Genomic DNA, 25,720 nt, shown 5'->3' with positions numbered 1-25,720 from the left:
ATCTAGACAATACTCGTTTGTTATTGTTCCGTACTGACAAAGAGTAACAATATACCCCTTAATATCCTTCAACAAACAGATTGAACAATCTGATTGGCATAAACACGTTAGTTTCACGACTATAATTGTAAATCACTAAAGATGAAAAGAAACGAGTCCGGTTCTTGAATTGTCGAACGGGGATTTCTGCATGCGTACACTTATTATGGTGCTGCAAACACTGCTGAATTATATTAACTGATAAAGTGTATATGTACCCAAAACAGTGATAGGGAACTGGTGGTTACCAATTTTCATGAAAATGTATGCTCGGCTTCTGATTGCTATCAGCTTATAATTGATCATAAGTAGACTCAACTATAGGGCATTAAATCATTGCACAGTATGTGCTTCAACAATACATCACCTGCGTCAACAATGTCTGCGTCGCTGCATACGTTACGCGCTAAATTAACTAATCAGCCGGAATCGTACGGGAAGAAAGCACATTACAAATTTGGGCAGACCTTGGTAAGTATGTACGTGCTATATTACAGTGTATTGCTAAAAATTTAAGGGTGTAGGTTCATATGGAATTGTAAATGCTGCCACTACCATTGCAACTGGTGAGAAAGTCGCGATCAAGACCATTTTGAAGAAGTCAGTCATAGGACATGAAGAGATGGTATTAGAAGAGCTAAAACTTCTTCAAACTTTACATCATCCTCATATCGTTGGCTTCAGGGACTGGTTCGAATCTAATGTATGGATATTCCTGTTTATATATGCAGACTACTGATTGATTCAGGATAAATACTACATAGTCACGCAGCTGTATGATACCGTTTGGTAGATAGTCGTATTCAAGTCTTATTCCATATAGTGCAACTGGAGGTGAACTTTTTGATCGAATCGTTGAAAAAGGCAAGGTAAATAAACAATTTCCCGAATCACGAGGCACTATCTAATGCAGTTTCAGTTTACCGAGAAAGATGCTGTTGCTACAATTAAGGAACTCGTGGAGGCCGTAAACTACATGCATCAAGAGAATGTTGTTCACCGAGGTATGTATGTCATTACATCTTTTTTTCATGTCTGACATTTTTAAAGACTTGAAGCCAGAAAATTTATTATACTTGACTCCAGCAGCAGACTCGCCTTTGGTCGTAGCGGATTTTGGAATCGCAAAGACGCTGAGCGCAGATAATGATGTATTAAACACGCTAGCAGGGACACTAGGTTACGTCGCGCCAGAAGTTGTAATGCATGTGCCTTACAGTGGAAAGCTTGCTGACGTATGGAGTATCGGTGTGATCACCTTCACTATTTTATGTGGCTATAACCCGTACCGTAGCGAGTCACACGAAGAGTTCATTCTCGAAGCCAAAGAGAAAGGAGTTGTGTTTACCAAGCACGAGTGGAAAGAAGTCTCCGACGATGCTAAGGACTTCATTAGGTGCATGCTGCAATTCAACCCCATAGACCGCAAACATACTGAGGTAAATTATGACCCATTTAATTTAAACGCCGAATTTGTCATTAACTATACGCAGCAACTTTTGGAGCACAGATGGCTGACAGGTACTACTGCTACCAGCAAAGACTTGTTGCCGAATATCCGCGAAGGATTCAACGCTAGGCACAAGTTACGACAGGCGCTCGAAGCTGTGAGGCTAGCCAACAGAATCAAGGCACTTGGACTCACAGATCATGACATGGCGGCGCTATCGCCAGATTCGGAAGAGTCTACCATGTCTTCCAAATCCAATTTGTCTACCTTGTCCGCTGGCAGTAGTTCAGATACTCTAGCCGTGCCTGATTCTCCGAGTATTCGGCGCACTTCTTTTGGTAGTCGTGGAAATGCGACCAAAGTGTTTCAGGAAGTCGTCAGGTCAGCTACTAGACTTAACAGTACCGTCAAATCAGAAGACTCTTAATATTTTCGTGTGTTTACGTCTCAGGTATTTGCGTTGAAGTAACTATTTAGTGCTTTAAGTTTTGTATAGTGAAAATTCTAATTTATTGATGGTCTACGCTTAACAAACGCTTCAAGATCTTGTAGTGTAGCTATGCCTAGCACAAACTTACTTGACCAATCTGTAACTACCACGAAGTCATAGCCAGATTTAAACAGTTGCTCAACTTCTTCTAAGGGTGTATCAGGAGTAATTGAATTGAACTTATGCTGGTTCTGGAACATAGGTATGACATCTCGCACTAAGGCAGTTGATAGATCTAAACCCTGTAAATTGAACGATTCAGGCTCGTCAAAGGCTTTCTGCAAATCCAAGACGCTCAAGTATCCAAGTGACACTCGCAAGTTGGAAATTACAGGTAGAAATGCAGCAGAGCGCTCAAACGCGACTTCAAGCGCATGGTCAAGTGAAGTGTCTGAGGTAATTGTTGGTGCTGGAGGTAAGTCCAGATCTTCAATCGTTGACTTTACACTATTCTTAATAACTATGTATACATATTAAATAGTTCAACACTCACGCCTCGATAGTCGCGCATCTAATCCAAGGATACGCGTACCCATTGCAATGAGCTTAAAGGACAATGTAGATGTTTGGCCAATTCGCCAAATACGTCACTACTTTAACCACGTGCAAAATAAAAGTATTAGATATCAATATTTGAACTGAATTGTATTCCACCGTAAGCTTTTATTGTAGCAGTTTTGTCAGTTCTGCCACCTGTTACTGTGGTTTGGAAGTACTTTTGGGTGCGATCTGAGTAGCACAGATCAATTACATCAGCAGGCGCTTTGCGAGGAGAGCTTACACAGTAATATACAGCAATTATACACCAGGTTAGTGCTTGTATACGCTCACTAGCACTTCAACAATATGCCTTTAGCGCAGGTACACTCTATTCCAGCACATGTTGACAGAATATGGAACTTGGCTGCTCATCCAACACTTCCTCTTCTCGCTTGTGCATCTTCAGAGACATCTGCTCAAGTCTACTCACTCAACACGTACTTTCCTATTGCACAGCTAGACGGAAATCACAAGCGAAGTATAAGGTCAGTCGCATGGAAGCCGAAGCTGGGGCCGTCGTCGGAAGTAGTACTTGCGACGGCGAGCTTTGACGGCACAGTTGGCGTGTGGATACGCGACGGGGACCGGTATGCTGATGAGGCGGGAGACACAGGCACAGTAGATGATGGCGGTGTGGTTGGTTTGGAAGACTGGGAACTTGTAGCGTCGCTGGAAGGACATGAGAACGAAGTTAAGTCTGTCGACTGGTCAAGCGAGGGCACGTTTTTGGCATCTTGTTCTCGAGACAAAAGTGTTTGGATTTGGGAAGGTTCGTATTTGCTTAACATATGGTTATTCAGTGCTGGGTTAACTGTATAGCGGACGAAGATAATGAGGAATTTGAATGCTTAGCGGTTTTACAGGACCATACTCAGGACGTCAAGCACTTGGCATGGCATCCTAGTGAAAATGTAAGCTTTTGTAAACGTTTGCTTTGGAGATGAATTAACATTATGAAGTTACTAGCATCTGCATCATACGATGACACGATACGACTGTGGCGAGAAGACGAAGACGACTGGGTTTGTTCGGGCGAGATTGTTGGCCATCGATCAACAGTATGGTGTATAGACTTTGACAAACGGACAAAAGACGGCGACGCACGTCTAGTGTCGTGTTCAGCTGACGAGACGGTTCGTGTCTGGAGCAGGGTGTCCATGACTGGACTCACCGATTCACGAGCCATTCCGTCTACATTCAGATCCGACCCTGTGTCTGAGAACTGGGAGCAGGAAGCAATTCTACCGCAGCGACACAGTGGGCCTATTTACGCTGTCAGTTGGAGTCCTCGGAGTGACAGAATTGTATCTGCTGGTGCTGATGGACTGCTGGTGGTGTATAAAGAAGTCAAGAGGGGGGAGTGGATAGTCGAGGCGGAAGAAGAAGATGCACACTCGGTGTTTGAGATTAATAGTGCGATCTGGAGTAAGAAGTGGAAGTCTAGTGCGACTCATGGTCAGGAGGGCGCGGTCATGGAGAAAGGAGAGCAGGAAGATGAGATTATCATCTCTGGAGGAGATGACGGCAATATTAATGTCTGGGAGGTTGCGCCTCCCAAGTAAATGTATCATACTACTTTAATGTACTGCGCCGGTTGTACAGATGTATTACCGAGTTTATCAGTTTTTGGAATAATTTGTTGCATTGCAAAGGATTCTTTAGTTTCTTTACGATTGATGTTGAACCTATGTATTCAATATAATGTACAATAACATAATCAAGCTTTTGGTATACATGGTACGCATGATAATCAAACACTTTACTGGCGGTTCTTTTTTCTCGGGGGTTCTTCTTCGTCGTCTTCTTCCTCATCGTCTGTAATGATAAGCTATAATTTACGATTGTGATAACAAAAACCGTACCTTCTAAATCGATTTCTTCCTCGTCTGAGTCATCATCCTCATCGTCAACGGCTTCGGCTGATCACATTAGTCAGCTGTACATATTCAATTGAAAGGGGACATACTGTATAATTTGACAGCATTTGGATACAATTCCTCGACAAAAAAAAGGGCCAGTTCGGGAGCTTTGTCGAAGATGTCTTTTTCCGTAGAATCTTCGCCACCAACCCAGTCAAAGAATGTGAAGAAACTGAATGGTGATCCTTCGGTCGTCTCGGTCAAATTCTTGCCTTCCTTCCATGTGATTGGTACCTTAGTTGAGCTGTATCTAATTCGGCTGGCACCGGTAATATCTTCGCTGTCTTCTCCCTCCTTCGCATCGTCTTTTTTCTCAATGTATGTAAATTTCTTTGCTAAAACGGTAGTATCCATGAAATCGTTCTCGTTGAATGTGAATGTGATTGTGAATGTTCTAGGATCAACATCATCTCGTTCCACGAGGATATCGCTGACCTCTTCAATCAACTGGCAGCGTCAGATTCACTATTCATCCCTCATCAAGCCTTGCATACCTCTGCATCTTGAGGAGTGAGATACTGGTCAAAATCCTCGCCAGCTTGTTGAAGCACAAACGCCCAAAAGTTTTCGATATTTTTCACCAGTTCTTTTCGTCGCTCGTATAGCGGCTTGAGCAGACCTAGTGAGTATTTCACTATTGGTCAGATCTAATGATGTTTTCTGTATGATATCAGCACATACAAATTTGAACTTCAGCCTTTTCAAAGTCGGTCTCGAGTTTGGAGAGTTCATTAAAAGTAGCCTGTGTTCTATTTTGTTAGCACAAACGATCTGTATTAAGTCCAGTAGAATCACCCACGAATCTTCTGTCATTGCGCGTGTGTAAACAAGAAATCACCCGTGTAAAGTGGTCTATATAAAAAGCTGCGATTCGTGTATTTCAACGCGTCGAGAGCTGACTCGACGCGTTTAACGCTGATTAGATTCTGCTCATTTAAGGCCGGGTAATTAATATTAAGTAATCACATTGAAGAGCGGCTTCTTAGATAAAGCCTCCACGCATTTTGTCACTAAACTCCGGACAATATTTCTGCTCAAGCGATAATTCTGGTTTGTATATAAAGTGCAGTGAATAGGCAGTTTATTAGAGTGCTTATTACAGAGCAATTGGCTAGTTTTAGTAAGTTTGTGGTGATGTGGTGGCAATTTGATGTCGTATTTAACATGCTTACAATGACATAGACACAATTGACTGGGACGAGACGAGACGAGACGAGACATTAAGAGAACAACAGTAAGGAATAACAAACAATTGCAGAAAATGTCATCGAACCCACCATCTTCCTCGGCCTCGTCGTCGCAATTGCAAGTTGTGGATCCAAAGACCGACAAGATAGATTTGCCCCAGACTACACCTCGAGCAATTGTTGTCGGTCTAGCGATTGGGTGTGTGGGCTGTTTACTGACAGATGGAGCAATATTGACGATGTGTGTTTAGTTCAATTGTTTTGTTTTCAAATTTCCAGTTTGGGCTGCAAACAGGATGGATTTCCATGATGAGTCTGCCATCAGCTTTGCTGGCGTATGCAGCGTTCAAGACTTTCAACAAGTATCTGACGTACCCATTTACTGATGTTGAAAATGTAAAGTCGTGAATACTGGTTTAGTTGGTTTTGTGCTAATTGTGTTATAGGTGTTTGTCCAGAGGTACATATAGCTTAAGTGTTAGTGATGTCGTTATATTTATTTTCTAGTCTTGCTGTCGCTGTTGGCACAGGTCCTTTGGGATTCGGCCTTGTTGGAATCATTCCCGCTCTTGAGAAATTTTTGACTGTAGAAGAAGGTGGCCCTATTAAAATGTCCAGCTTGCAGATTCTTATCTGGAGTGCAGGTATTGCATTCTTTGGTGTATTCTTTGCAATTCCCGTGAGTATATCGCAATTTATTTACAGAAAGAAGTACTAAAGAATGAAGCTGCGCAAGCAGGTCATTGTTAAAGAGAAGCTTCGTTTCCCCTCAGGAAGTGCTACCGCGACCATGATTCAGGTGTTGCATGAGAAGCCAGCAGACGTCGTAGCCGAAGCTTCATCGACGGCGAACCAGTCTGTCGCTACACCCGAGGAGGAAATCGACGGTGAACTCGCAAAGGATGACGGTGCTTACGCGCGTAACATTCATAATTTAATCGTGTCGTTCAACATCTCGTCCGGATACACCATTGCCGCATACTTCATCCCTTTTTTGCGCAACCTGCCTGTCTTTGGGGCCAGTGCTGCGCGGAATTGGTTGTGGACGTTCCAGCCTTCGCCAGCATATGTTGGACAGGGTATCATTATGGGACTGCCGACGGTCAGCTCGATGTTGCTCGGTGCGTTCCTTGGATGGGGTATTTTGGCTCCAATGGCCACTAAAGCCGGCTGGTCGCCTGGACCTATCGACGACTGGCAGACTGGCGGACAAGGCTGGATCTTGTGGATCAGTTTGGCCATCATGGTTGTCGACAGTGTGATTTCTTTCACTGTAGTTGTCGGTAAGAGCCTGTACAAATCAATGGGCAACCAGCGGCTGTATACCAGCATCCCGGTCGAACTGCCGGAGCAAACTGATGCTCAGGTGTTGGCTGAGGCGGATGAAAGCCAAGCAGAAGAGCATATTGAAGAAGAAGATGTCGACGCGCCTGAACAGTATCAGGTTTCTCAGCGTGTCACCATAATTGGTATTGCTGGTACCACACTGCTTTGCATTATCGGAATTAAGTTCGTGTTTCCGATTGTGCCTTTATATGCTATTATTTTTGCCATCTTAATTGCTTTTGTTCTTTCAATTTTAGGTGTCCGTGCTCTTGGTGAGACCGATCTTAACCCTGTCTCGGGTATCGGCAAGATTTCACAGTTGCTGTTTGCAGTCATTGTACCTCGAAGCCATCCTGGTGCTGTGCTGATTAATTTGATTGCTGGCGGTGTAGCCGAGGCCGGTGCTCAGCAGGCTGGCGATCTTATGCAGGATTTGAAGACTGGCCACGTCTTGGGCGCTTCGCCGAAAGCGCAGTTTTACGCACAGGTTCTTGGAACCGGATACTCGGTTGCGCTTTCCACGGTCGTATACAAGCTCTACAATGCCGTGTACGAGATCCCAGGTGCCGTGTTTCGAATTCCGACTGCGGTCGTGTGGATTGACTGCTCGCGCCTGGTCACAGGTGCAGGTCTGCCTCCTCATGCGCAGTCGTTTGCGCTTTTGTTTGCAGTCATCTTTGGCGCACTGTCGGTCGTCAAGGCTCTGTACTCAGATCGGAAGTGGGTGGTCTGGATCCCGTCTGGGGTTGCGGTCGGTGTTGGTATTTACAACTCGCCGTCGTTCACTCTTGCTCGATTTGTTGGTGGACTTGGTAGTTGGTACTTGAGCCGAAAGACTAGCTATTTCTACACTGACAGTGTTGCGTTGGTCATCAGTGCCAGTGGTTTAGTTTTGGTATGTTGCTATCTAATTTTTTGAAGATTGCGTCTGACATGTTCTTATAGGGTGAGGGATTGTTTAGTGTGGTTACAATGGTCTTAACCAGTTTAAAAGTGCCACATTTCTAGAGGATTTGGATACAGCAAAAATAGGTTTATCATAAGCAGGAGTGATTTAGTATGTAATGTTATTGTAGAATTTTTTTGGAAGTTTTGCCAATTGTTCATTTGCATTTTTGTGTTACTGTTTGTTGAATACGTCATATGTATGAGGTTGGAGCATTATTTACGCGAACGCGTAGGTTTAAATGGGCGCGGCTCGGACGTGAGCGACTGCAACAATGTAAACAATGTCAACACAGGAAGTAATGACGCGTCAGATGATCAGTGAAACTGTTGGTGCTACTGATCCAATTTCAAAAACACGTCGAGAAAGAAGAATTTTGATTTTTGTGAGCAAATTGTTTATATGCGGGATCGCAAACTGCTGGTCTGTCTTTATATTGTACCGGATTGTTCGTCTAGCTATGTACTTGTATTCGAAGATGACGATCTCATCACTTGATTTTTCAATTTCGGAGGTTCTTTTAGATTATGTGGGATTGGAGCATTCCAATACAGAAACTGTCGATTTGAGTGAATTCTTGACGATCGAGTTCATGTCTAGACTTGTATTGCATTTTCTTTGTTTATGGTATATTAGCTATTACACGTCTTCCGTCGCGCGTTTGGTCAAACCGAAATGGAGAGTTGCTCTGATGGTCTTTACTGTCGTTTTATTGTGCCTTATGGTGTACAATCTGTTTAAATTGGAGTTCGCTCGCTCGCTTACTGACAAGATTCAACTATACGTTGGTTTGTGCTACGAGATTGTTGGTAATGGAAACGTGTTCACGACTGTCCTGTGTGCTATTTTTTTAGGAACATTGCTTATGATGTCTACCTTGGCTTTGTCTGCTGGTACCAATTTAGCTAGCATTACACCGTTTGAGTTTTCGCGCAAACATTTTCCGATTTCGATTAAACTTCTCGCAGTCGATGCCAGACCAGGAAGGATGCCAATTCTCGACATCAACTTCACTTCAGTATCAGGTTTCCAGCTTGTTCGTTGATTTTCTAAAGTACAAGGTTAATTTATCTAGGAAGAAAGTACTCGGTCGTGATCAGTGGCAGAGACGATTTTGGAAAAATGCCCGAGTTGTCTACTAATGTGTTCACACGTCACAAGCAGATGTTGCTCACACACGTTAATTATGACTTACCGCGGCCGACTAGTCAAGTCAACGTCACGCCGGTGTCGACACCGGATATCGTGATTCAGTCGCCGGTGTCTGCCGGACCTGATTTTGAAGTGTATGAGGACCAATGGAGCGATGCAGGATATGAGCCATACATAAGTAATCAATATTTTCTCAGTCAAGCGGAAGAGAGATATTCAGTTGAGTACGGACAGCCGCACCCTGTCAGCTTGCAACATGACGTTGAAGCATACCAAGCTGCAGTGCCAATTCCACGGCAACCATCACTTCCTGTTCAACGCGTCAACGACTTTGTGAACTGGGATGTGTTTAGCAGTTGTGCTGGCGCGCAACTTGGAGTCGAGAACTATGAGCTGCCGTTTGGACTGCGACGGCGGCATGTGAACCGGGTCGCCAGCGTTGACTCGCGCCATGATGCGATACCGCTGCATGACATTGGGCGCCGGTCGGATTGGGATACGGGATGTGCTACTTCTGTTTGAACGATACTGTTGCTGGGGTGTATTTTACTGTATATATTACGCTAATTTGAATATGTTTAAGCATGCTCATTGAGGAGGTCTTTGCAGTTAAACATACACGGACTTCTATGTTGAGTATGACTCAACATATAGCAGGTTGACCCACCCAATTCATGTGAGATGCGAAGCTTTTTGCCGTCGACCACACAAGCACTCGCGTTTCGCACTTTCGATTTTGAAAGTATCAATTGTTTACAACTTTTCACCTTGACTCGATTCACGGCCACACATTCATTTCTCGTCACTTTCTCCTGAATATGCAATGAAATAATCTAGATAAACGGAGATATCCAGCATTTTGCTTTCCTACCAAGGTTTAATAAAAATTGTCTATTTTCCATGCTTTACAACGTTAGCCCACGAACTGGATATTGTAAAATAAAACTAAATTGCCTTCTAGCTACTATGTGGCACCCAATTTTTCGGTGTGCACGCATAACATACACAACTATGAAACTTTTGCTATATTCCAAACAGTTAAAACAGAAATGCTATAAACAAAGTCAAAGCAAAAGTCTGCAAGCTAAACACACTCTACTTAAGCCAAAAACTCCTTCGCGATAACCTCAGCAAAAAGTTCAACACCGTGTATCAGTTTGTCCTGGGGCACGGTCGCAAACGTGCCGCGGAAAAATATGGCAACTTCTTCGTCATCAGCCGGCTTGACAGTTTCGTCGACCGGAGTCTGGTCGGCTCTGAACCATGAGCCGGGGATGAACAGCACGCCGTGCTCGATAGCTGCTTCGTAGATCTGTTTCTCGAGCTGGAGTGGAGTCAGCTCACCGTACTTGGGATGCTTGCGCGCGTTTAGCTTGAGCCAGAAAAACATGCCGGCAGTTGGGGTCAGCCACTCAACAACTGACCCTAGACCTTTAGGAGCGTAAGACGTGGGCTCAATAAAATACTTGTTGAGTGCATCGAGACAGACGTTTCGGCGGTGAGTATACTCTTTGCGCATCTCAATCAGCCAGTCGAGGTATCCGAGCTGTCCCCATTGAGACAGAAGAGAGTACACGACGGTTTGAGAAAATCCAGCCGGAGTCTGGACGGTGACTTCGTTTTGCCTGGTCAGACGCTCTACAAAAGGTTCCTGTGCGACAATCCAGCCAAGTCTGGTCCCGGGAGCCATGACCTTTGAGAGCGAATCGAGACGGAGAACACGGCCGTCGACGTCGAGCGACAGGTAGGATGTGACTAAATTCGACAGAAACTTTGTGTACTTTTCTGGGTCTTCCTCTGCGGTGGGAGGAGATGGGAGCTTCGTAGCAGACACTCCAGGGACGTAAGGGTCCATCTGCAAGAAATAGTACGGCTCGTCTTCAACAATCATGATGTCGTACTTTGACAAGACATCGTAAACTGCTTTGCGTCGAGCAGGAGAAAGAGTTCCACCGGTAGGATTCTGTCCAGTACTAAAGTGTTAGAGTTTGCATGTACCGGAAATATATTTTTGACTCACGGGATGGTGTAAAGAAGCTTTGGCATGGGTCCTTCCCAACTGGCAAGCTGCTCCTCGAGCTTGTCGGCAAGAATACCCTCAAGATCGACTTTAACTGGAACAATGTTCAATCCCTGAGCATTCGCACCTTCCATCGCTGACGAGAAAGTATATTCCTCAGCCAAAATAGTATCACCTCTAGATGTGAGTAATCGAAGCGCAGCGTCCCAACCTTGGGTGTTTCCGACCGTCATGAGACACCCCCAGTTTGAGTAAGGTGGGTGGTGAACCTCTTCGGTGTGCTTGATGATCCAATCCAACAAAGGCTTGCAACCATCAGACTGGCCGTACTGCATTGCGGTCGAGAGAGGAATCATTCCTGGGTCCTGCACGTGATTATACTTGCTGACCTCGAGATGAATCATTGGAGCTTCAGCAGCATGTTCGGGGTCGTTATAGGTTAAAAAGGGAGCAGCAGGAGCACTGGCGGAAATGCTTTCAAATGGGAAGTAGGCAGGTAAGGGCAATCCACCGCCGAGAGAGACGATTCGGGGATCGATTGCGTACTTAAAAGCCGTCTTCAAAGGTGAAGGACGACGAGAACGAGCTTCAGGAGACAAATGACTCCATAAGTCCTTTGCTTTTGGCTTTGCAATGCCGTTTGTAGTACCGTTTGTGGTCATTTTGTTTACGGTGGAGCAGTAGTTAACCAGGTAAAGGTCGGATTTTATTTGCGTGCGGCAAACATGGACGGCGATTTTTACGCCGATGTTGGGATGACGCATATAAAGATGTTTATAATGAGTAATTTGTTAAGAAATAGATATTATTATTTATATTAAGTGTATTGAGTATATAATGTCCTAATTGGATAATGTTAAAGAACAAAATATCGACAATAGCAGAATAATATGGTCATTTTAAGCAGAGAGACTTTTTTTTAATGCTGGTTTTCTATTAGAACGACGCAACACATAAAACAAGGCATCCGTGTTTTACTCAATTCAAAGATCTATTGGATAATCATATTCAAGAGTAAACATTACGTATCAACTGTTTCCTCATAGTTTAAGCCTGTGGTGCACCACATTTATAACCAGGGTTTGTAGACCACCTCAGTTGAAACGTAACCTCTAGTACAAAGACAGACGTCGACCAGCATTAGAAATCTAATAGCTGCTGTTTCTCCATACGGTTCTGTACAGTTCGAACAGTGTGAGTACACGTCGTGACATTCTTACTATAAACATCAGGATGCTCTTGTTCTACTTTAATTAGATACACGAGAAACACTCTCGATAGCAATTAACTAGTGTATGTTTATTTCCATTAGAATCCTTACTATGCGGTAAGTAAGTAGCATTAATAACTACAGCACTCATAGTCCAATGCTAAAGATTTCCACAGAACAGTAAAGACTTTCACAGAACGGAAATGTACGATTTATCAGATCTTCAAGTAATTCTCACTCTGCACTTTACGCACCTACTTAGTCACTTCTGTTCTAATACACTAAACATATCTCTATCTCTTATCGCGATACTCTACGCTCAGTCGAAGCGATCCCGTGACCGTGAAAGACCTAACCCGACGAGATATTAAGCTATATAATGAACCTTAAATGTACTGCGCCAGGCCAATTATGATTGACTTCACGTTAATTCCAGACCAGAATTTATTTGTCAATTTAAATAAAATATTCTTTTATATGTAAACTACATATTTATATTTTACTAATACTATCATATACCGCCACAAGTGTAAAATGCTACAGCAGTTATACCTGGAGTTCTTTCGTCCGAAAAGTCGGTAAATCAGCTCCACATAGTCATAAATGTCGCATATGTATATGTATATGCCATAATTACATAATACAGATTATGACATAATGCTTATGATCTCGAATTCCGCCCGCTCCGTCTTTTTCTTCACTTTTTTCCACCTTTTGCACGATCAATTCGTCTTTAATTTGTCATCAATTCATCAAAATGGTTAAAGCTGGTACGTGTTGATCTTGTCACATTTAATTGATTAGATAATCAGTTTGGATCGTGAATTAACTTCTCTTTCTTTAGTTGCTGTTATTCGAGGAGATTCCACCGTCTCCGGCACCGTCTCATTCGAGCAATCCGCCGAAGGTGCTCCCACTACAATCTCATGGGACATCAAGGGCAACGATGCCAACGCTCTTCGTGGATTCCACGTCCACGAGTTTGGCGACAACACTAATGGCTGTACCTCAGCCGGCGGCCACTTCAACCCATTCGGCAAGACCCACGGTGCGCCTGAGGACGAGTCCCGTCACGTCGGTGACATGGGCAACATCCCTACTGATGCTCAGGGAAACGCCGTTGGCTCTAGCACTGATTCGCTTATCACCTTGATTGGACCCCAGAGCATCCTCGGACGTACAGTCGTCGTCCACGGAGGCCAGGACGATCTCGGCAAGGGAGGTCACCCCGACTCTCTTAAGACCGGTAACGCTGGTCCCAGACCCGCTTGTGGTGTCATCGGAATCTCCGCTTAAATGCGTTTACTACATATCGCTTATTCTTTAGTCGATTCAAATATATAGCAGTCATCTAAATTTCGTACATGCATATAAAACAGTAATCCAAAAACTTTTGTACTTTTTTGATGTCAAAACACATATGCTTATCTTCATGATATTTTACTCATCGTCTGGTGTAACATCACCATACTCCCAAATTCCTTTTCGTTCTCGCTTGGCTTCGTCAAGCCTTTTCTTCAGCTCCGTGATCTCCGGCGATCCAAGCATTGACTGTTCAACGCTTCGTCGCAAAATCTTGTCTGCGGTAACAAACACCAATCCATCAGCGACCAGCTTGGCATTGATGCTCGCTTCCATGTCGTTGGCGTCGTACAATGTCACAATGCTCAAGTTGTCAAGTGTGTTGTCGACAATGGCAACGAGCTTCACAGTTGGATTGCCGGATAACAAAGTGCCGGGTGCAGTGCCGACCTTGTCGTAAAATGCGTCCACCGCATCGCCCATGTACTCGTCCTGAAACTCGGGCCATGAAATCAGTGACAACTTGGCCTTTTTAACCAGTGCTGGCACACCAGAAAGCGAGGGAGTAAACTGAGGAGGCAACGTACGCAGCTTCGACAACGCAAGCGCGGTGACTTCGTAGCCAAAATCAATAGACGCAATGGACACAGTTTTCTTCACATGGTCGTAATTAGTAACCTTAAATCGTCCAAGCAACTTGGTCTCCGACAGCGGATACGCAACCAAGTCGTTAATGCGTGGTCGCACGGTAACTGCTGCATGCGGAGTAGCAGTCAATGTGCTGAGTAATGTCTGCAACTTTGAAACGTCTGTCAATTGTTAGCATCTGCCAAGTAGTCCGCCAATCACACTTACAGTCACCTAGAACGACGTACGAAAACGAGCCATCTGACGAAACGTCGGTCACAGCAACGTTCAAATACTCCTTTCGCTTCGGTCCAGTAGATGATGCCGCAACAGGGGCTACAACCGCCTTGGCCTTGCCCTTGTCCTCCTTCCAAAGGCCCTTCTTTGCAGCCTGAGCCTCTTCTTCGGCAGCACGGAGCTGACTCAAAACACCGGCATCCTGAGCAGAGTACTCGTCTACTGTCGCCAATCCTTCTTCCAACAGTGACTTTGCAAAAGTGTCTTTGGTTCCTGGAATACGCAACAAACCGAAAAAGCCGCCAGCACGGTCCGCATGAGTCACGTCAATCTCAACATCACGCTGCATCAGTCTGCGAGCGCTAAACTCTCGCGACTCTTCCCCAAACGGTTCAGACTTTTCGGCCGGCACACCAGGAGCAGGGTTGTTCATGGCCACACGAGGAGTGTGAATTCCAGCAATGATGAACTTTATCCGAGCATTGTCACGGGGAAGAAACAGCCGCAGTCTGCTACCGGTGTTGACGAATTCAACAATCGCGGGCACACGTTTCTGGCGCTGCAACGACGGCAAAAACGCTGACGCGCGTGAATGCGACTCGGACGCGTTGACGACTCGTTCAGGTGGTACCGGCACTCCAGAGTGAAATCCCTTCTTTCCCTTTATCGCAGCCTCTTCCAACTCAACCAGTTCATCCCAGATCGGGCTACGGTCTGCATCGTCGCCTTTTCGATGACGAATCACACCCGCAAGACCATTCTCGACCAACAATGCACCGAGATCCGTCGTGCCAGACGCATCACCTGCCTTTGGAAGTTCAACGGTCGCCATATTGCGAGCATCAAACTGCTCAGACTTCGGTCTGGTGTACAGAATAACAACCTTGACATGCTTGCCGATCGCTTTCTTGCGGACAAACTCACGCGAAACATTGACGTAAGAAGCCTGCTTTGCGTCAGATTGGCGCGGTGCTCTAATGCTCGCGAGCTGAATGATCTGTTCATCACCATTCTTGGTGCGCACGGCAAGTGTATCAGCAGAAATGATTCTGGCCACGACCGCAGTGAACGATTTGTCGGTTTCGGCACCGGCGGCACCGGCCACAGGAGTCGTATGCACAGTCACGCCGTGCCAGAGATTGATACCTCTTGATTTGGCGGTCTGCTCAGACATACGAAACTTGCTCATGTTGGCCGCACCAACAAAGCTGGTTTGCCAGTCACTAACATGCGCCAGCCCAATCTCGAGCAACTTTTCAGCGATGTTGCCAGCCGGATGAATAATAGTTCCAATCAACACGCCCTGCTGGGACTCGCCAAGAATGTCGATTTTGACACTGCGTTGCAGTAAACGGGCCTCGACGTACCATTTCGCAACATCGCCATATGCCTCACCAGGGTCGGTCGTAGGGTCCGTAGTCGACGCTGATCTGGGAGCACGAATACCTGCAATCAACAACGGAACCTGAACCTGTTCGCCGGGAAGAAGGAATCTGGCAAGCACGCGATCACCGTTGATGATATGCTCAATAATGGCGTCAAGTTGCTGACCTTTGTACTTGTCTGCGAATCCAGGCGGCAGATCGTAGTGCGAAACAAATGATTCAACTGACGGTGCCCAAAGACCAACCCCGGAGGCTTTCGCCATTGATTCCAGATCTTGGTACTTTTGTACAATCTCGTTTGGCTCGTTCTTGCCAGTCGACGCACGAACACGGACCGTACCAGCCAAAATCAGTTCCTCGTTGACAGAAATGTCGCCTGGTAAAGTCACAACACCATATTCACGATTGGAGTTCGGGACAGTGTACTTCACATCACACTGCACAATCTTTCCAACCAGCATTATTCGAAGATGTTCACGAGACTGAAATGCATAAAGCTAGAATAATCGTCAGTAACGTGCACGCAAGCACTAAAATCCGACCAAGATCCTTACTTCATCGCCCTCATTACGTCTTAGTCTCGGAGCACTAAGGTACGCAAGAGACAGAACCCGCTCAGAAGGTGCTTGTCCAGGCTGCGGTGGTTTGATCGGAGTTAAAACCAGAGTGTCACCTGAAACAGCGGCTTTGACTTTAGCACCAAAAACTGGAGGCATGCTAGATTGGATAATTGAAATGACAAATCAAACTCTTGCGAGAGATCTGCTTATAAAATTGGGAGAATTGAGTGATATTTATGAGAAGGAAGACTGAGCAAAGATCACGACAGAGAGGAACGACGTCCTGACTGATGAGACAGGTTAAACCCTATTTAACCCTGAGCCGCGCAATTACTGTTGTGCTGACAAATACTGTAATCGTAGTTTCAGGCACAGGATAAGCGGGGGGCTAGGGTATATGGTAGGGTAACTATTAGAAACAGCCGCAGATTGCGCGTCTTCTGGGTGCGATCATGCGGAATTAAATGTTAAAAAGCTACGTGAGATTAGCACCATAATACCTACTACGCCGCAGAGTGTGAGGTGAGAGAGCCGCCCGCGCCGCGCTCCGTTTCTTCGTCCGGCGCATTTCTTTCTCTCCCTTCTCTCTCTGTTTTCACTCTTCGTCCTCCTCTCTTTTGTGCGCTTTCCAGCACATTAATCCATCAAATTAAACGCCTTTCTTAGTTAATGGCCCATCTTAGTGAATATCAAGGTGCCATTGCACTTTTAGACCTCGATCGTTCAGGGTCCACTCCGTCTGCTACGCCTGCCACAACAACCGGTCATCAATCTCCTCCACTTCATCAGCAACCACTTCCACGTATAGTCATGCCTGAAGACGAAGTTCAGAATGGTGCTGGACGACGCGCATCTAGAAACCGCCACCGTACTAGTATCGCGGACTTGTTGTCTGACTCTGGTGACCAGCAGCAGCAGCAGCAGCAGCAACAACATCTTCAACCGCCGCACGTCTACACAAACAGCGCTAATCCACCTATTGACACACAGCTATTATCTCCTATGTCACATGGCAATAGTCCACCATCGACGGCGACTGCACAAGCAGCTGTTGCTTTTTCTAATGCACAGGCTGGTGGTGGCTCGTACGCCTATTCGCCATCGCCCGTCTCCCCAAATATGTCGCAGCAGCTGCCATCGCTGCCATCCGTCATGCAACAGGACAACACGTACCGTCACCACGTCACAGACCCAGCCTTGTCTGGTATTATCCCTGCCAATCCTGTTCGCACTGGTGCGAACGCCAACGCAGAATACCATCAAGCCTCAGCTCCTACATCGGGCTCTTCCAACCATAGTATGGTGAAGCGTGAGAAGGCCGCCGCAAATCATCCATCGTCGCCAAACGCATCATCTGGCCAGACACCGTCCGTTTCGCGCCCGTACAAGTGCCCGCATAACGGCTGCAAGTGGACTTTTGCCCGTCATTCGGACCAGCGAAGACATCTTCGGTCGCACTATTCGCCAAACTTTCACTGCCCGTACTGGCGAACGGATCCGACTTGCCATCGTAACGGCGGTGCATTTAACCGCCTTGACGTGCTCAAGCGTCACTTGCGACTGGTACATTTCGTCCAGCTGAAGGACACTGATGCGGGTTGGTGCCGACTGTGTCAAAAAATGTTCGCGTCTCCTCGGGTATTTGTGGAGCACTGCGAGAAATGCGCAGAGTCCGTACAACCTACGGAATGGAAAAAGTCAACTGGTGAGGGTGACAGTATGCCATCTGAACATGCTTAGCTGTTTGGTGTGATTTGTATGATGAGATTATTTTTTGTATTATGTTTCAATTGTGTTTGCTGTTTTTAGTTGAATTGTATTCTAGTATATCATGTCCATCTTGTTGCCGTAGAGTGTTTACATTTGAACAGGACAATGCGAACGTGGTGTAAGAGCCGCTTCGTACGCGGCCTTTTGGCTTGCCAATGTCAAAAATAAATGTAGAATAGATCATGAGCCTCAGGTCCGGTGGCTCGCGGTAAGCCGCGCTGAATTAGATGAGATGAGCAGGTAGAGTCTCAAGCTGAGATGAAAAAGCGGGAGTGTATTTATGGGAGAAATGTAGTTTGTTTACTGTTGACGACACGGAACTGCACAGTGAGAAGTGGAGGCGAGTTGTGATTTGCAGAAAACGTGATGTCCAATCTTGCCAGTGTATAGAGTAATGAGTGTATGTTCGCATTACCGTTAGAAGCATACAAAATACAGCAAAACTTCGTGCTATCGCATGATTTTGTTTCTTCATGTCATTCTCTCTAAAAGCGACGGAGATGATGCAGCACCTTTCATATGAGGGTAAGGGTAGACGCGTGTGTGGATGGACGTGTCCGAGCACCGAGCGAAGGGGGTTAAGAAAGACGCGCGTTGAGGCCAGTACGTGAACACGCGCGGGTACGTGAACACGCAAAGATGTGGTGCTGGGCTTTTGTAAAAAAGTGTACTGTGTATTATGGTTTAAGCTGTCACTGCCTGAATCTTGACTGGAATGTCATTTGTTTACATTGTGACGTTATGTAGTGGAGATTATTTATAAAAATTTATTATTATAAATCTAATTAATAAGAATATACATATTTACATATTTACATATACTTATTCTCTTTTTAAAGATTAAAAAGCGTTCTAATAGAAAGACGCGTTTGTTTTGGCGTTGCCCAAACAAGATTTAAACCTTCGTGATATTATCGAAGCAAGGGCCCTGAACTTCAGCGCTTTGCTACCTCAAACCTTTTTTTTTTGTTTATTAATTAAAATACCCTGATATTGTCAACTGTGCATTGTTCTGCCCTTTATTATTATAGTCGGTCGAGTTATATTCTCCTAAAGCCATATCTTAACAAGAAAGATTCTTGTTTACATTCTCGTGATTGAAAATAAAAGTCACACCAGAATGTCTACTCAGGACACTAGAGGTAAGAGGGGTGGTTAGACGAAACACGAATAACGCTGATCTTCTAAATAGAATATAGAATTGTCGTTCTTGGAGCAGGTGGAGTTGGAAAGTCTGCGTTAACTGGTTTGTGTTTTGCAAATGTATCACACATGTTAAAAATCTAACGACAATTGCAGTTCAATTTGCACAAGGCGTGTTTCTAGACTCGTACGATCCCACAATCGAAGACTCTTACCGCAAGCAACTCACAATCGACGGCCGGTCTTGCGTGACTGAAATCCTTGACACGGCCGGAGTCGAGCAGTTCACGGCTATGCGCGAGCTGTACATCAAAAATGGCGAAGGATTTCTGCTGGTTTACTCCGTCACGGACCGGTCAAGTCTGGCTGAACTTGAGAAATTGTTTCTGCAAATCATGCGTATTAAAGATTCAAAAGACGTGCCGATTGTGCTAGTAGGAAACAAATCCGACTTGGCTCACGCGAGAACGGTTCCGTTCCACGAAGCGAAACAGCTTGCCCACAAATGGGGTACTTCGTCGATTTACGAAACTTCTGCACGCACAACAGAACATGTTGACGATGTTTTTATTGATTTGGTTCGCCAGATCCAGCGTCGTGATTCAGCAATGGACTTGTCAAGCTCACTACACACGCCAGAAGAGTCAATCGCGCCAGTCCAGAGCCGGATTCCGTCCCCTACCGAGAAACACAGTCATTCGTTCAGTGTTAGTAGCATCGGTGCCGCAATCGAGGAACGCAAACGGTCGTCCAAGCGTAGCTCTGGCAGACACAGCCAGACTTCAGTCAAGACTGGCGAAGTCAAGCGCAAGAAAAATAAGAAAAAAGGAGGCATGTGTGCTATTTTGTGATTTTGTTTTACTGTACACGCGAGTCGAGTGCTCTCTCCATCACGGTCCTTATTGAATGATTCCAATGATCCTTGTTTATGTTGCCGCGACATTTTGGAGAGCTGGATTATAGATCCTGTTAAGTGCTCTTTCTTCGACGGTCACGCACTATATGGCGATACGATTTGCAAAAGTTTATTTGCAGCACCACGTTCTTTACGACACACGTCAACGCCACGTTCATTACGACACATGTGTTTATGACATTATGTCCTTACGACACCACGATCTTTACGACATTGCGATACCGCACTTAATATAACACTCGTAATGCAATCAATGCAATCTCTCAACTAGAATTGCGATACCACTCATTTCAAAACAACTATTATACTTTATGAATTGGCACGTTCTCACGCGTATAATTGGTGTGATGTTACCACAGGAGTTATTTGTACATGACCTGTAAGATATTTCAATACATAGAATTAAACAAATCGAAGCTTCGAAGCGGGCTCGACTGTTCGTTGGGAGAAACAAAGTATTTCTATACTGGGTTAGCTCAGAGTGATCTTTAAACTTTAATTTAGACGCCGATCAACGCCTTTGGTTGAAGTGATGGGCTCGATGAGCATCGACGTCACTTCTCAGCCCGCAAATGAATAAAACGCGACCAGATCCGTCAAAAAATTTTGATTCCTATGCGATTTATTATGGCAAACGAGGAAGGATATCACGGTGAAAAAGCACCTCAGTACCCGCCGTCTGAAGGAACTTATACTCAAGACGCACCGACTTATTCTCAAGCACCACCGCCTATTAACGAGGCTTCAAAACCACATAAAGATGAGAGTGGAAATTGGGTCACGTTTGAAGAAAGGTTTAAAGTTGAGAAGCCTAAATGGAATGATTTATGGGCTTTGTTTCTGTTTCTTGGAGTCTTGGGTGGGTTCATTGCAGTGTCTGGAATCTGTTTGCATGCATATGCTTCTACACGATCGTTCTTCGGTGGGGGAATATATGGCGGTAATGAAGATTTCTCACTAAATACAAACACAATCATTTTGTTAGTTTTCGTTGTAATCATTGGGTTTGCACTGTCAATGGCGTACTTCATATTGGCAAGAATGTTTACAAAGCAGTTCATTTGGATCACTGGTATCTTGAACGTCGTGCTTGGGTTTGCGACTGCAATCTATTACTTTGCAGAGCATTACTACTCTGCTGCCATTGTGTTTTTGATCTTTGCTGTGTTTGGTGCTTTTTGCTTCTACTCGTGGATTTCACGGATCCCGTTCGCGACTCTGATGCTGCAGACAATTATGGACGTCACACGAACACACCCGTCAGTCCTGCTAGTGTCGCTGCTTGGTGCGCTCGTTGCGTCGGGGTTTGGAGCCTGGTTCTCAGTCACGCTCGTGGCCGTGTATGTCAAGTACAATCCGACCGCAGACTCTCAGTCGTGCGGCACGACCGCCGGAGGAGAATGTTCTCACGCAAAACTTATTGGGTTGATTATCTTCATCACGTTTTGCGGATACTATATCTCCGAAGTAATCAAGAATATCGTGCACACGACCATCTCTGGCGTGTACGGCTCATGGTACTTCTGCTCGCGCTCTGCCCAAGGCATGCCGCGCTGGCCTGCTCTCGGCGCGTTCAAACGGTCAATGACGTACTCTTTTGGATCGATTTCGTTTGGCAGTTTGATCGTGTCCCTGATCCAGCTCCTTCAGCAGCTCGCCGGCTGGGGTGAGCAGGCCGCGCGTCAAGATAACAACATGATTGCGGTCGCGCTGATTTGTGTCCTGCGCTGCTTCATCGCGCTGCTGAACTGGGCCGTTCAATTTTTCAACCACTATGCGTACTGTTACATTGCATTGTATGGTTCAGCGTACATCCCTGCCGCGAAGGAAACCTGGCGGCTGATCAAAGACCGCGGGTTTGACGCGCTCATCAACGACTGCTTGATCGATCCGGTGCTTAACCTCGGTGCGACGTTCGTCGCATACGTGACCGCGCTGTTCGCGTACCTGTTCTTGCGGTATACCGCGCCTGCATACAATTCCAGCGGGAGCTACTACGCGCCTGTAGTAGGGTTTGCGTTCGTCATCGGCATGCAGATTTGTAACATCGCGACCGTGCCAATCAAGTCTGGCACCGCGACGTTCTTCACGGCCATGGCACACGACCCCGAGGTACTCCGCATGTCGTACCCTGACTTGTGGAACCAGATTGTTAGACTGTACCCTCGTGTGCAGGAGCGTGTCCATTCTTAATCCGAAGTATTTTTTCTTTTTATTGTAAAGTGGTCTCGTCTTTATGCGTCTAGATTATATAAAATTAATTAATGTGTATAAACATTATTGTACTTAGGAGAACGCAAACTAATTTGTAAACGAACACGGCATTAAAAACCGCTACCCCGCCACCGGCCCCGTATGATTCTTACTAAACTGAAAGAGTATAAACGTATGCAGAAAAACAAAGAACAAAGACCAAACAAAGATGTAAAAGCAGAAACAAGTAATCTAGATGTCGATTCGCTGCCCATTGACATACCCGTCGTCATCAGAGTAATTCCTTTCATCAATCCCGCTCATCTTCCGACTCAATTCTTCGCCAACATCGTCATCGTCCTCTTGATTCAAGGGCACACCATCGAGCTCCGCATCGCTAGCTTCATCAGATTGATGGCGTTGACCACGGCCGGTCGCCATCGAGTCCTTGCGCCCGGCGGCACGTTTCTGAGGCAACGTCAGAGTGCCAGATGTATCGCTGCGAGAAATTTTGCTCAACTTCGGCATCTCATTTTGGAACTCGTCCTCATCTTCATCCATCGGCGGCATCATGCGCTCCCGGAAATGATCATCGATTGACGACTCGTCCACACTTACTTGTTAATTCTACTGAACCACTGCCAAATTCAGGTTAAAAACTTACAAAGTAAATCCCTGGAAATTGGCCTGTAACGTCGGCGACAACGGAGTCGACGCAATCATCTGGCTGCTTTGCAGCACACTAGTCGCAGTGCTCGTAAATTCCGGGTCAAAGTTAGACGTGTCCGTCTCAGAAGACAAATGAGGCTTAAATGGCGGCGGGACTTTCTTCTGAATAAGCAGATCCCAATCAATGTCCTTGAAGAACGAATGCGCGCGAAGCTCGCGAGCGTCGTCAATCGCACCAAGTCTGTGCTTTGGGTTGCGGTTCAACAGTCCTTTGACAAAACTCTTGCCATCCGCAGACAACACGTCTCGCGGAAACCGAACCTTTCCAAACGCAATGTTCTTATACATCTGCTGAGTATCGTCGGCGTAGAAAGGTGACCACCCGCAACACATTTCAAAAATCAGCACTCCGAGAGACCAGAAATCAACCATCTTGGTGTAACCCAGATCGTCAAGCAAAACTTCAGGTGCCAAATACTCTGTTGTGCCACAAAACGTATTTGTAGTTGCGTTCGATGCCAGATTAGCCTTTGACAAGCCAAAATCGCACAACGCAATATGTCCATTTGCGTCAAGAAGAATATTCTCTGGCTTCAAATCACGATACACGATGTCGTGATTGTGTAAATGCTCTAGGGCTAGGATCAGCTCAGCAATATAGAACTTGGCCCGCATTTCTGAAAACCGGCCTTCCTTCTGCAAATGCCAAAACAGTTCACCACCTGACATATAATCCGTGACCAGATACAAGTCAGTTGGCGTCTGAAATGAAAACTTGAGTCCGACAATAAAAGGAGAGTCAGTAGTCGCTGTGCGGACAAGAATGTTGCGCTCGCCAATTGTGTGGGCTACTTCCTTCTTTTGCACAATGACTTTCTTCGATAGTACCTTCATCGCATATATCCGATCTGTATCTTTTTTGCGAACCTGATAGACTTGTCCAAATGTGCCTTTGCCCAGCAACCGCAAAATTTCAAAGTCGTCTGGACCATAATGCTTCTTTGCGATGGGCTCGTACAGCATCTGCATCCTGACCTCACCAGTAATTTGTTCGCCGTCAACACGGGGAAACAGTCTATACCACTCATCTAGCACTTGGTCGCGGCGTAACAGCGGGTGGACACGAGCATGACCCAAAAAAGAGTCTCCGTTCTGCTGATCGTAAATACACACGTCAATTTCTGAGTTATTTCCTAGCACATCAAAAATAGCTTCATGTTTCCAGCTCGGGTTCGCACCGAAGCTTCCGCTCCGGCTGCTTAACTCAGAAAGATTGGCCATCGAGCTTTGTCGGCTTCGAGATGGGATTGCCATTCCATTCGTAGTCGAATGGTCTGAAAGTCCGTTTTCGTTGAAAAACGAACTGATTTTGCTGTTGGAGTCTCCAGTAACACTAGGCCCGCGGGTGATAAACTCATTAGATTCAAATGTACAGACAACGTACGGACAGGGGTCGCGTGACGTGACTTTTAGGTTGCGAGCTTGAATTATTTTGACAATCAATCTCCCATTGGGAGCTTGCACGGGTTCTGGGTTAACGTTCGATGACAGTGCGGTCAGGTTTGTAAAAGAAGACGATGACGATGGAGGCGAATATTCGACTACCGAATCTGCAGTCGCGTGTTGCGGCGACGGCGATTCTGAAGGAGCAAGACCCTTTGTTCCGGTTAGTTTCAATACTACGAAATAAACAAAACACTACAAACCTCTGAAAAATCATGTTGCAATGACGGAAACCGCTTGTCTACCAAGTCTGGGTGAGGTGTTTGGAGTCCTGACCGTAGGCTATCGGCGTCTGTCTTGAGGCTAGTTGACGACAAGGATAAGCAAAGTTGGTTAATCGGCTTTGGAGGTTCTTGTGTCGTGGGCGAAGCCGTCCCACTTGCTTTTGGCGTGGTTGACCGTGAACTAAAAAAAGAAAACTTGGATGCCTTTTCTGGTTTCTCTGGTTTGTCAGTCAGTTCAGTTGGAGCAGGCGCTGCAGCCACCTGCAAACTCCGAGCCTTATCAGTGATTGACTGGTCAGACGAGTCAGAGTCAGTATGAGGTCCCTGGCGAGCAGACTGAGTGGGCAAAGAAGAATGAAACGGTGAGAAATGAAAAAGAGACTTTGCAAAGTCGGCCATGATTGCAAGCGCCGGGCGCGATTATAGGCGCGAAGAGTAGGAAGATAGAGGCGCCAGAGCTAAGAGCGTAACGGTAGTCTGACAGTGACGAGTAAGTACATTCGATCGAGCAAAGAAGCTCAAGTCGAGTGACAGCAGGATTTTGTGGGGAGTGGATTAAACTGAAAGGAATTGAGAACGTTTTGGTTATTGCGATGACGATTTGACTGTTAATTGGTAGCTGATTGATCGTCTGTTAAATAAATGTCGGGATATAGTGTATCTTATGGTGTATAAGTAATGTGTACAGTGGCTTTATGTTCCTTAGATGCGCAACCACGCGATTATTGCTAAATTAGTATTAAAAAGTGTAAAAATTGCAGTTGAAACCAAATGAAATGAAAAAATTCAAATGAAACGATTTGAAGTGTATAATTATTAAGAGAATAGACAGAGAAAACAAAGTATGGCGCATAATTAGTCGAGTCACGTGACCGTTATCAATTCAGACTGTGGATTGTTATTAAATGCGAC

At 45.6% G+C, this 25,720-nt stretch overlaps 13 protein-coding genes across 13 annotated transcripts; 8 read left to right on the top strand and 5 right to left on the bottom strand.

Moving 5' to 3' along the window:
* The first annotated feature begins 323 nt into the window (after positions 1–323).
* Positions 324–2,023, top strand: V1512DRAFT_264276 (kinase-like domain-containing protein). Its single transcript, XM_066916661.1, has 7 exons — positions 324–510; positions 557–742; positions 788–813; positions 863–908; positions 959–1,043; positions 1,090–1,478; positions 1,533–2,023. The coding sequence occupies exons 1-7, from the start codon at positions 385–387 to the stop codon at positions 1,914–1,916; spliced, it is 1,242 nt and encodes a 413-aa protein (XP_066771005.1). The 5' UTR covers positions 324–384; the 3' UTR covers positions 1,917–2,023.
* On the bottom strand, positions 1,981–2,713 carry V1512DRAFT_264273 (uncharacterized protein). Its single transcript, XM_066916660.1, has 2 exons — positions 2,473–2,713; positions 1,981–2,419 (listed from the first exon to the last, which is right to left on the bottom strand). The coding sequence occupies exons 1-2, from the start codon at positions 2,488–2,490 to the stop codon at positions 1,994–1,996; spliced, it is 444 nt and encodes a 147-aa protein (XP_066771004.1). The 5' UTR covers positions 2,491–2,713; the 3' UTR covers positions 1,981–1,993.
* Positions 2,637–4,236, top strand: V1512DRAFT_291815 (WD40-repeat-containing domain protein). The gene is made up of 3 exons (XM_066918268.1): positions 2,637–3,288; positions 3,339–3,430; positions 3,479–4,236. Exons 1-3 carry the CDS (start codon positions 2,826–2,828, stop codon positions 4,079–4,081), a joined length of 1,158 nt encoding a protein of 385 aa, XP_066771003.1. The 5' UTR covers positions 2,637–2,825; the 3' UTR covers positions 4,082–4,236.
* On the bottom strand, positions 4,193–5,323 carry V1512DRAFT_291814 (uncharacterized protein). The gene is made up of 6 exons (XM_066918267.1): positions 5,238–5,323; positions 5,120–5,187; positions 4,933–5,072; positions 4,486–4,885; positions 4,382–4,438; positions 4,193–4,334 (listed from the first exon to the last, which is right to left on the bottom strand). Exons 1-6 carry the CDS (start codon positions 5,249–5,251, stop codon positions 4,279–4,281), a joined length of 735 nt encoding a protein of 244 aa, XP_066771002.1. The 5' UTR covers positions 5,252–5,323; the 3' UTR covers positions 4,193–4,278.
* A 376-nt stretch (positions 5,324–5,699) lies between these two features.
* V1512DRAFT_248367 (OPT oligopeptide transporter protein-domain-containing protein) lies at positions 5,700–7,959 on the top strand (the record flags this gene model as incomplete). Its single annotated transcript, XM_066914547.1, has 6 exons — positions 5,700–5,824; positions 5,877–6,021; positions 6,072–6,085; positions 6,133–6,304; positions 6,353–7,846; positions 7,897–7,959. 6 exons carry the CDS (start codon positions 5,700–5,702, stop codon positions 7,957–7,959), a joined length of 2,013 nt encoding a protein of 670 aa, XP_066771001.1.
* Positions 7,960–8,146: 187 nt separating this feature from the next.
* On the top strand, positions 8,147–9,921 carry V1512DRAFT_27611 (uncharacterized protein). The gene is made up of 2 exons (XM_066917854.1): positions 8,147–8,922; positions 8,973–9,921. The coding sequence occupies exons 1-2, from the start codon at positions 8,181–8,183 to the stop codon at positions 9,569–9,571; spliced, it is 1,341 nt and encodes a 446-aa protein (XP_066771000.1). The 5' UTR covers positions 8,147–8,180; the 3' UTR covers positions 9,572–9,921.
* Positions 9,922–10,148: 227 nt separating this feature from the next.
* V1512DRAFT_209066 (pyridoxal phosphate-dependent transferase) lies at positions 10,149–11,731 on the bottom strand (the record flags this gene model as incomplete). Its single annotated transcript, XM_066913458.1, has 2 exons — positions 10,149–11,022; positions 11,070–11,731. 2 exons carry the CDS (start codon positions 11,729–11,731, stop codon positions 10,149–10,151), a joined length of 1,536 nt encoding a protein of 511 aa, XP_066770999.1.
* A 1,164-nt stretch (positions 11,732–12,895) lies between these two features.
* On the top strand, positions 12,896–13,635 carry V1512DRAFT_264257 (superoxide dismutase). Its single transcript, XM_066916659.1, has 2 exons — positions 12,896–13,049; positions 13,124–13,635. Exons 1-2 carry the CDS (start codon positions 13,037–13,039, stop codon positions 13,573–13,575), a joined length of 465 nt encoding a protein of 154 aa, XP_066770998.1. The 5' UTR covers positions 12,896–13,036; the 3' UTR covers positions 13,576–13,635.
* On the bottom strand, positions 13,596–16,898 carry V1512DRAFT_264255 (uncharacterized protein). Its single transcript, XM_066916658.1, has 3 exons — positions 16,385–16,898; positions 14,437–16,327; positions 13,596–14,390 (listed from the first exon to the last, which is right to left on the bottom strand). The coding sequence occupies exons 1-3, from the start codon at positions 16,544–16,546 to the stop codon at positions 13,720–13,722; spliced, it is 2,724 nt and encodes a 907-aa protein (XP_066770997.1). The 5' UTR covers positions 16,547–16,898; the 3' UTR covers positions 13,596–13,719.
* Positions 16,899–16,956: 58 nt separating this feature from the next.
* On the top strand, positions 16,957–18,222 carry V1512DRAFT_264254 (uncharacterized protein). The gene has a single exon (XM_066916657.1). The coding sequence runs from the start codon at positions 17,060–17,062 to the stop codon at positions 18,128–18,130; it is 1,071 nt and encodes a 356-aa protein (XP_066770996.1). The 5' UTR covers positions 16,957–17,059; the 3' UTR covers positions 18,131–18,222.
* Positions 18,223–19,280: 1,058 nt separating this feature from the next.
* V1512DRAFT_253831 (Rsr1p) lies at positions 19,281–20,154 on the top strand (the record flags this gene model as incomplete). The annotated part of the gene is made up of 3 exons (XM_066914758.1): positions 19,281–19,302; positions 19,353–19,406; positions 19,460–20,154. 3 exons carry the CDS (start codon positions 19,281–19,283, stop codon positions 20,152–20,154), a joined length of 771 nt encoding a protein of 256 aa, XP_066770995.1.
* Positions 20,155–20,727: 573 nt separating this feature from the next.
* V1512DRAFT_264249 (plasma-membrane choline transporter-domain-containing protein) lies at positions 20,728–22,499 on the top strand. The gene has a single exon (XM_066916656.1). The coding sequence runs from the start codon at positions 20,835–20,837 to the stop codon at positions 22,410–22,412; it is 1,578 nt and encodes a 525-aa protein (XP_066770994.1). The 5' UTR covers positions 20,728–20,834; the 3' UTR covers positions 22,413–22,499.
* A 39-nt stretch (positions 22,500–22,538) lies between these two features.
* V1512DRAFT_27450 (kinase-like domain-containing protein) lies at positions 22,539–25,636 on the bottom strand. The gene is made up of 3 exons (XM_066917784.1): positions 24,788–25,636; positions 23,077–24,737; positions 22,539–23,025 (listed from the first exon to the last, which is right to left on the bottom strand). The coding sequence occupies exons 1-3, from the start codon at positions 25,205–25,207 to the stop codon at positions 22,665–22,667; spliced, it is 2,442 nt and encodes an 813-aa protein (XP_066770993.1). The 5' UTR covers positions 25,208–25,636; the 3' UTR covers positions 22,539–22,664.
* Positions 25,637–25,720: the final 84 nt, after the last annotated feature.

This window comes from Lipomyces arxii (assembly GCF_038497795.1).
Source record: "Lipomyces arxii strain Phaff 12-163 unplaced genomic scaffold V1512scaffold_10, whole genome shotgun sequence".
Classification (NCBI taxonomy): domain Eukaryota; kingdom Fungi; phylum Ascomycota; class Lipomycetes; order Lipomycetales; family Lipomycetaceae; genus Lipomyces; species Lipomyces arxii.
The sequence above is the reverse complement of the archived record's forward strand: the minus strand, read 5'-3'. Positions and strand labels throughout refer to the sequence as shown.